The 9,302-nt window shown below is 40.0% G+C and overlaps 1 protein-coding gene across 1 annotated transcript; it reads left to right on the top strand.

Moving 5' to 3' along the window:
• The first annotated feature begins 1,561 nt into the window (after positions 1-1,561).
• Positions 1,562-6,730, top strand: NTPCR (nucleoside-triphosphatase, cancer-related). Its single transcript, XM_010165207.2, has 4 exons — positions 1,562-1,694; positions 2,343-2,505; positions 3,626-3,722; positions 6,356-6,730. The coding sequence occupies exons 1-4, from the start codon at positions 1,562-1,564 to the stop codon at positions 6,578-6,580; spliced, it is 618 nt and encodes a 205-aa protein (XP_010163509.2). The 3' UTR covers positions 6,581-6,730.
• The last annotated feature ends 2,572 nt before the right edge of the window (positions 6,731-9,302 follow it).

The following is a 9,302-nucleotide window of genomic DNA, read 5'->3' on the forward strand; positions in this document are numbered from 1 at the left end:
CCAGGTCCCTGCGGCTGCTCCCCTCCCGGCCTTGTCACCTGTCAGCTCAGGGCTGCTGCATTCATTAATTTGTTCCTAATTAGAGTCCATTTTAGCTCTTGGTCCAAACCCATGTCATGTTTGTTTCCAGGTGTTTCCCCAGTTCAATGATAGGGGAAAAAATACCCAAAAACCAAACCTGGACAACTAATCCTGCTTCAGTTAAACCGCAGCAATTAATGATTTCTGAGAGCTCATCTGTTTCTGTAACTTAATTGAGTGATTTAGCACTTCTAACCTAAGCAGTGTTCAGTTATAGGTAATAATTGGTGTCCCAGATGGGCAGGCCTTGATTGAAGCGGTGGACTGGTTTATCATGGTAGGAGAATCTGATTATTGTGGAGGAAGAGTGGTGTAGGGTGTGAGGGTCGGACCATAAAGTTGATAAATAAACCAACTATTATGATTGCAAAGCTTTCTTTTGTGGTCTGGAAGTAAAGCAGTGGGCCTAACTCTCCTTTTTGTGAACCTTTTGCAGACACATGTCTTACCTGGAATGAATTTAAAGTGCTGCTGCTAGGCTGAGATGGCAATGCCTTCCACCCGCTCCATTCTGTCTCTCCATCCACTGGGTTAAGGCAGCCCTCGAGGAGACGCAGACATTAGGCCTTGTCTCCGTTCATTTAGCTGACATTGAGTGCACTGCTTTGATTAGCTAAATGTATAGCTTTCAGCTTTCTTAAATGGTTCGCATTGGTTTAGCTTTCTTTGGCAATTTACTGAATGAAGATAACTAAATTAAGAGATAGCAAATCTACTTAGCTAAATTAGTATAAATTTGCTTATAGAGACAAGGCCTCAGAAAGATGGTAGATAGTGATGGTGCCACATTTGTCATTTTGTTGTTGTTCAAATGCCAGGAATCCCTTTGGCTTCAATTTTGAAAAGTTTGCTTAATAGTTTGACTAGCTGACCTTGAAGCCACAGAATATTTTGCCATTGATATTGACTGTTAAGAAAGTAGTTCCTAAATCTGCTTAAAATATAAGGGAGGAATTTGGTATGTGCATGTTGAAATTATTTCTGTTGGCATCTTTAGGTGCCTCACATTTGGTCTGTATAGAATCATAGAATAGTTTGGGTTGGAAGGGGCCTTTAAAGGCCATCTAGTTCAGCCCTCATATCTCCAGGAATTTAAAGGTTTATTCTGCAGGATATTTTCTATCTTCTGGAGTTTTTTTCATTTTGTTTTGTTTTGTTTTTTACAACAATGATTAAAAATTAAGTGGTAACACTAAATTTTGTGAGAAGCAATAAAGATGAGTTTAAAAGGAGATTGTCAAGGGATGCACTTGTACAATGGCAAAGAAGAAATAGCTCCTTTGTGGGAACTGAGAGGATGTCTGGAACATGGACAGCATTTACACTGTGGAAAGTACATCAGACTCTGCTAGGAGACATCGGGTGACAGGGGTTTTAAGGATCTGTCTTAGGGTAAGAAAATGGATTATAGGACCACGGGATAATTCATTGTGGTGGTTTGTGAGAAGGGACTTTAAGGAGGTGTAAAGGAGAGTCAGCTATGAGGCCAGACCAAGTTGCTCAAGGCTTTATCCAGTCAGGTCTTGAAAACCTCAAAGGATTTGAAGACTTTACAGCTTCTGGGCAAGCTGTTCCAGAGCTTGATTGTCCTCATGATAAAAAAGCTTTTCCCTGTATCTAGTCAAAACCTCTCTTGCTTCAATTACCATAAGAAGCGTGTTGCTATTGTTGAGAACACTTTTTGCTATGTAGGACCTGATATCTCAGGGGCACTGAATGCTTCAGAGTTCTAGGACATCAATAGAAGTAGTGTGTCCTTTGTGCCAGTTAGGCTCCTAGTAATGGCAGTCAGCTTCACCTTTATGATCTAACAGGGGGATGAACTCAACTCTGTTCTTAAAAAGTAGTGAATAGCAGTGGTAGAAAGGGAGATTCACCAGACAGTCTTCCAGCTAGCTTTGGTATCAGTTGTGTAACAGCATGGCTCTCATGTACTTACCTGCCTTGGGACAAGCTTTGTGGCCTGCCCACACACTATCTAAATTAACAAGTTTAGTGGTAGGCCAGGACAGTTTACCATTCTGTCGTGATGTCACTGTGAACATACTTCTTAAAGGCTAATAAAACACTCCAATGTCAGTACAAGATTAACTTTAAAAGGTGTTTCTGTTCTTTCCTGACATTTAAAACAAAAAACAATATTAACAAACTTAAAAAGTAATCAATGTTTCTGCTGAACTGAATCATCACTGTGGTGTTCAAAAATGGGCTTTTAGTGGAGAAGATTAATCCTGTATGCTTTTTGTTTCCTCCATTTTTAGGGGTTGGAAAGACTACTTTGATCCAGAAAGTCACTCAAGCTCTAAAATCCTCGGGCATTCCCATTGATGGATTTTACACTGAGGAAGTTAGAGAAGGTGGCAGGAGAACAGGATTTGATGTTGTCACTTTGTCTGGAAAACGAGGACCTTTATCTAGAGTCAGGTACTAAGGTTTTAATAACTCTAAGTAACTTACTGTTTTATGCTTCTGCTCCAGTCTGTTGGCATGTTAAATGCTCCTCCAGAAGGTGATTTCCAGCACAGATGGAAACCGTATCCACAGACAGGGCTTTCATGGTCAGGTTCTTTGTCCAGTTCTTGTGTCCTGGCTGATACCTGTATTGTGTATGTAGACAGAGTCTCTGTTGTCTAGTGAAATATTGAAAATGTGCCAGGGAAGGGTGTTCTCTCTTACTGCCTATCGTACACCAAATAAAGAGGAAGCACTGCCGAGCCTTTTATTGTGAGGCCAGGTCTCTCTGGGATACAGTAAGTAGCTGATTGTAGGCAAGAAGGAAGATTTTTTTGTTTCCACCAGCTAATTTCTGGAGACAGAAGTGGAAATTAAAAGGGATATTGCATATAACATTGTTTTAAAGAGCCACTGACTGTCCCACAAAACCCACATGTGGATTTTAAGAAACAAGAGGGTTTCAGAGCCCTCCTAAGAGGGAAGCCTCTGAAGCGCAAGGGTCTCACAGTCTCTCCTGATTCACTAGACTTAGTCTTTCACACTTTGTGCAGAATTTAGTCTAGGTCCACATGTGATGTTAGCATCTCATCCAGACATATTTGATCTAAATAATTTGCATACTGCTAATAAAGGAGAATCACTTAGGAAAGTATGATGCAGCACATGCAAACTGAGTATTTTTCCAAGCTTGTTTAAGGGTTTTGCAGCCCATACTGAGATTTGGGCTACTGCTGTGATGCTGTCTGTAGTGTCACATTACCAAATTCAAAGGTCTGAACTGCAGGCATGTATTTTGATTTCAGTGTAAATATACCTGCTGCTTTTAGATCCTGTTTTCCTTCCATACACTGTTCAGATTTGAGCTTACATAGTTGTGAAGGTAGCTTATGGTATATTTATTGCCTGAAAGTATGCTATCTGCAGTATGACTTAATGGGTGGTTTACGGAGTTTCTTGCCTTTTCTTAGAAGAATTAATGGGATGTGACTTCCTAGGATAACTTCTTATAAATCCACTTGAAATAAGTGCTGTGAATTCTCACTAAACTAATTACTTAGAAGGAACTATATATCTCTTTTTCCATATTCAGTTCTGATTCTTCTGCTTCAAGACGTGAATATCGAGTCGGACAGTATGTTGTAGACCTTGTTTCGTTTGAGCAGTTGGTTCTACCTATGCTGCGGAATGTAAGTATTCTATGAAAGCTCATGAAAAATGGATGCTTTATGATCATCAGTGTTATTGGAAGGCCCTTCTAGAGCACTGGTTTTTGTTATTAATCAATGGTCCGTTTCTTGGGTGTCACTGATTCTGATTGGCTTCAGGATCAGGAAGCTGGAGAGGCAAATCTGGCTTGTTCTCTTGTGCTTGTTGTGGTGTTGGAGAGACTGCAATCCCCTCTTATTCTTGATGTGACATTGTCCCGTGAGCAGGACCTCCTTGGTCTGAGAGACAGCCGACAGGAAGCTTTTTTCCTATGCCACTGTCTTGCATATTGGAAAGCAAATAAAATGTACAAGTGGCTTACCGTATTCTTCCAGTAGAAGCATTTGTTTCTTAAATCCAGTGGTTGTTTTGGATTACCACTGTATAAGTAGCTGTAGGCTGGTAGGTTTTCACTCATAATAGCAGCCTGATAATTTGGGATTTAGCCTGCTGTCCAAGGAGTGCTCTGACCATGACAAAAATTTCCATAGTCTTTTTCCTGTCCTTCTCCTAACATTGTTACTGCCTTTTTCCTTCTCCTTCCTCTCTCTCAATGCAACCTTTCCCCTCTCCAAAATTCAAGAACAGATCTGACTTTGGCAATAACACACCACAAACAGCTGCTGAACTGTCCTGAAAAAATCCTGTTGTGATTTTTCTACACGGACAAGGAAGAAGAGATTTTTTAATGAACTTCAAAAGAACAAGAAAACAAAATGGTGCAAGGAGTAAAAATGAGATTGAGGATCTGATTCTTGTTTTTGTCAAGGAACAGTGAAGTCTGAGAGTAAGGAAGCAAAGACTTTTGGGGCAAGGAAGAAAGGAAATATGAATAAAATGGGACAATTTTTGTATGTTTAATTTCACTGTAACTTGCTTTACTATGTTAGTAAATAGAAGGATCGTTTAATAAAGAAGATTTCATTAAGCCAGTGCAGTACTCTGAATCGTTTTACTGCTGCATTAATGTGAACTCCAGGAGAGATCTGGCCAGAAACATGATAGCAGTGTTCAAATTTTCTGGTTGTTATATAGCTTTCTGCAAATATAGGAGAGTAAAGAAGTGAAGAAACAGGACCAGCAGGGTCAGACAGTGCATGACCTTGTTCTCATTAAAAGCACTGTTAATCACTTTTGTGGGAATGTTGTCATGCATGTAGGTGGCACAAAATGGAAGAGGAGGGGAGTGAGGAAGATCATATAACTGAAGCAAGGAGAATCATAGGTATGGTCTGGTTTGATCAGAGGGTAGCACGGAGGGGGCACGTGCCCATTTAGTCTTGAGGACAGGTTCAGCTCTTAAGGCTTGGATCTCGTTCACTCCAGTGAGAACAGGGGTAGATCCTACAATGGATGATGTCTCTGGTTCTGGAAACTTTACCAGGCAGAACTGAGGACGTTTTTCAAAGCAAAATGCTCTGTTTCTCAATGTGTGACCTATTGACTAGTATTGGCTTTTTAGCTCACTGATCTATGAAAGGATTTGAGATGAAACAGCTACTCAGCAGGGACTTAGCTTGAAAAGATTGTAGGATGTACGTTATGCAGTTCTTCCACTTTCTCTTCAGAAGGGGAAACATTTTGAATTGTATTTTTTTTTTTTTAGGTTATGTATAATATGGCTGGTACTGGTATATAGTCTTGGATCTACAGTGATGTTTTGACTTGAGCTGGTTTCCTCCTCACTTCTATGAATAATGGAGTACAGTTCTCAGTTACTTTTACCAAGAGAGGGTAGGCAGTGCTCTTCCTTTTCTGTTGAATAGTTACTCCACTTTCCAAGTTGCCTTTCCCTCAGTGGCAGTCACCCACATTTTCTCCTAGACTTTCCTGCTGCTCACACCAGTCTGCAGCACGGTACTGTTTGGCACACTGTTCATTTCATGAAAAAAAAAGCAAACAAATCACAAATGTGGTTCATCATTAGTATGGTGCCTATCCTACGATCCAGGGGGATGGCTGGAACTATAGGATAAGCACAAAGAAATGAAAGATGACTGTTCGGATGTGAGAAAGGTTTGGGAATGGCTTGGTTGTTATCCAGATAGCTTTGAAGAAAGCTAGTTGTTCTGAGAGAAATGGTAGTTTTGACCCTCCTTTGACCCAGCTACAAGAAGAGAAACTTCGAAATCTAAATGTAATGCAAGTGTTTTGTTTTTTGTTTTTTTTTTTTTTTTAATACTTGTGCTGTGTGGAAATTGAACTATTCTAAATGCATAATTTGATGGGAAGAGTGAAGTTTTGAAAAATTGGTGACCCTCAGATTGAGAGCTGCTAATAGGCAAAGTGTGTTCTTAATTGTCCAAATAGCTTGTATGGGACCATTGTGAGCATTCTGCTTTGAAGGAAAACTAATATTATGGATATTTCCTATTGTAATTGACATTTATGGTGTACATATATTTTCATCTTTCCAAAAATCTGTGCTGAAATAGAAATGATAGATTTGTAAGTCTCTCAGTTACCAGCAGCAGCTTTCACTCTGCCACTTTCCCCAGTATTACAATTCAATTGATTTCTTTTGGAGGTGTTTGTTTTATTAGCATAGAAATTATTTCTGTTGCTTGTTTTAAGTTCTGTGTTGTTTACAGTCTCTTGATGCACTTTTCCACAGGTAAACCATGGCAGTGATGCAGAGAAAAGAATTTGTGTCATAGATGAGATTGGTAAAATGGAACTCTTCAGCCAGGCTTTTATTCAAGCTGTTCGTCAAACACTGGCTGGCCCAGGGACCATCGTGCTGGGAACTATTCCAATACCTAAGGGAAAGCCACTGGATCTTGTTGAAGAAATAAGAAGTAGGAAAGATGTTAAAGTGTTCAATGTGAGTAATACTTAATATTCATAAAGAGTTCTGCATAAAGGCTGCTGGTTCGTATTTGGCTCTGTTTAAAAACTAATTGTTACTACCAGATGATAGCTGTGGGTAGCTTGTATGAAATAAGTGTTTTAGTTTCCATTTTATTCTTAATGGGCAGGTGTTCACCTTACCAAAAAAAAAAAAATAAATCACATTTGGCACTTACTCTAGCAGTCTCACACAGCTGGCTTTGCTTGTCAGGGGCTGTAGAAGTAATGATATACTTGTTTTAAAAGGCTTTCTTGTTGTAGTATTATTGCCATATAAGTATTCATTATTCCTAAGAGTTAAATCTTGTAAAGTACAGTCAGATTTTTATTTTTTTTTTCCAGACTGGCTTGCAGAAATACTACCATTAGTCATATTTAAGAAAAAAAAAATAGGCAGCAGTGGAGTTTGCAGAAATTATTTCTAGGAGAAAGACAGTAGTAAATGGAGTGTACTTTCTCTGGAGTCAGTGAACCAATTTTGGAATTCATTATGTTATTTTTACAGACATAATTTTCAGAATATGTCTGAAGATGTCAGGGCCTCTGATCAGTTACAGGGAGATACTCAAAAACTTATCACAACAAAACGTAGCCTGTTCACAAGAAACCCCAGGTTTCCCACTGACAAGGTGAGGTGTGGTAGTTGTCAGGCTACTGAACAGGGATGCACGTGAATGTGAATTTTATGAGACTTGCTTTACACTAGTAGGACTGAGGAAGAGGGAGTGGAGAAGGCCTCACTGAAAGCAACAGTCATTTGGTGCTTAGGCTGCAGTCACAGCAAAGCAATAGTTTGTGTGTGGTCCTTTCAGAGGAGGAAACAGAGTGCTAGAGACAGAATTTGGCTTTTCAAGGAAGCTTGTGAGGCTTCTGCTGTCTCTTTTTGTCAGGTGATGTTCTGAGGGCATGTGCCACCCAGCCCCGGGTTGTTAACTGTATCGGTCTGCTGATAGATCTTTCTCTTAAGTACTGAATACGGCCAGCTAAAGTCTTCCTGTAAATTTCAATGAAGCAATGTTTTCTGTAGCTAAAAAAAACCTTCAAAAAAATGAGCCATCCTATTTATGCTGCTGAGATTAGGTTGTGCAGGTTTCTTTGTTTAAATAGAGTTCTCTGGTGAATCCGTTAGCCAAAAGCATGGGTATGAAATGTGTGACAGACTGCAGTAGTTCCCAGGTGGCAGAGACCTGCTATGCTAGTCATGTGCAGGACAGCGTCTGTCTTGCTTGCTGCAGTGACACACTGCATGCTCTTTCCCAGCTAGTTAAAATGTGAATACGAGCAGGAACAGAACCTGCCTGTGGGGAATCAGAGGTGTTACTAGCTGAAGTAAATGCTGGGTCACCAGCTATGTTCTTCAAGGGCTGTAGCATGGGGAGAACCTGGAGTGCCCAAATAGCTTACGGTCAGTAATTTCTTACTAACTTTATGGTGCCTGGAAGTGTGCAGAAGTAGGTGGATACCTTCCAAAAAAGTTCTGCCTGCTTTGTCGCTTAGTATGGAGTTAGGCTGCATTCAAGAACTCAGCAGAGTTTTCTCATCCTTCTCTTAGTGTCACACAGACAGTTCTGATGTTTGGTGCTAAGTGCATAGAGACAGCTGTTTGGGGTTTTACAGTCCCTTCTGTCTTGAAAGCAAATTCAGTTGGTGTAAATGGGCCCAGATGCCCTAAAAGCTATTGAAGATCTGGTTGCAAATGTTTAATTTATTATGTTTAGAGCACTTAACGATAGGAGTTCTGATATTTAACACATTTCTTTCCATTGTTGCCCAGTTCCATTTTGCTGAGAACTAAACTTTCCAGCCAGACTACAGAGGCTCTTTTTGCACTGCCCAGGTCCATGTAGTTTTGCAGACACAGTGTCATAAATAGGATCAGATTATCTTTTGCAGCTGGCACATACTCATTTTCTCCCATTTCCCCATCTATTAATTTTGCTTGCATGAAACCCATTAGTGAAGTTTGGTTGCATATGCCTTTTAAGAAAGAAAGTAAATATACAAGAGGGGTTTCCTTGACAGCATTTTTAAATTAGGGGAAGAAATCTTTTGTCCTCTGCTGGTGCCTGGTTGGAGTCTAGGTGGTAGTTTCCTCCACATTACCCAAATGCTTAGTATAAGCAGCATCTACAGTTATTTTGTACTCCCCTTCTAAAAGTCTACCCATCTGTTTGTACATTCAGTGCAGATACTGGGAGATTTGTTCTCTCTGGAAAAGCTGACTGCACAGAGTGTCTCCAGATCTTAAGAGGAGACTATATCTATCAAGCAGCCTTTGTAAAACAGTTGTGAAAATTTCCCAGCACTTGGCACTTTCTCTCTGCTGCTCTCACTGGACTTTTGGCATGTAGGTATGGAAGAGGGATAGATAAAATGTAGTATTGTTTTTGTTGGCTGTGAGACAGTGGGAAGAGCTATTAAATGTTCAGAAGGTCCTTTGAAAGTCAGGATATCAGGACACTTGCTGTGAGATTTAGAGTTTGGCTGTTCTGTGCTCTGTGCCTTGTTTACCTTGGGGGTCTCTCAATAGCCTTACTGAAGAGCAATTCCACTCTTTGTTGTCTTGCTCTCTTTGTTATTGTGGGGTTTTCTGTTTATCTTACAATAGGCTTGGAATGATAATAAAACCAGCAACATTTTCAGGCAGGCAGATCTTCCCTTTCATTCCCTTCCTTTTCATTCCCTTTTATTTATTTATTTATTTATTTATT

Source organism: Antrostomus carolinensis, unplaced genomic scaffold (genome assembly GCF_000700745.2).
Source record: "Antrostomus carolinensis isolate BGI_N321 unplaced genomic scaffold, ASM70074v2 scaffold46003, whole genome shotgun sequence".
NCBI lineage: Eukaryota > Metazoa > Chordata > Aves > Caprimulgiformes > Caprimulgidae > Antrostomus > Antrostomus carolinensis.

What these genes read in the sequence shown, in the direction of transcription:
- NTPCR (XM_010165207.2), top strand. Translation starts at nt 1,562, where the DNA reads ATGAGGCCAGACCAAGTTGCTCAAGGCTTTATCCAGTCAGGTCTTGAA. An exon ending in GGACCTTTATCTAGAGTCAG is followed by an intron (nt 2,506 to 3,625) that starts GTACTAAGGTTT and finishes TTCCATATTCAG; the next exon opens with TTCTGATTCTTCTGCTTCAA. An exon ending in TTCTACCTATGCTGCGGAAT is followed by an intron (nt 3,723 to 6,355) that starts GTAAGTATTCTA and finishes ACTTTTCCACAG; the next exon opens with GTAAACCATGGCAGTGATGC.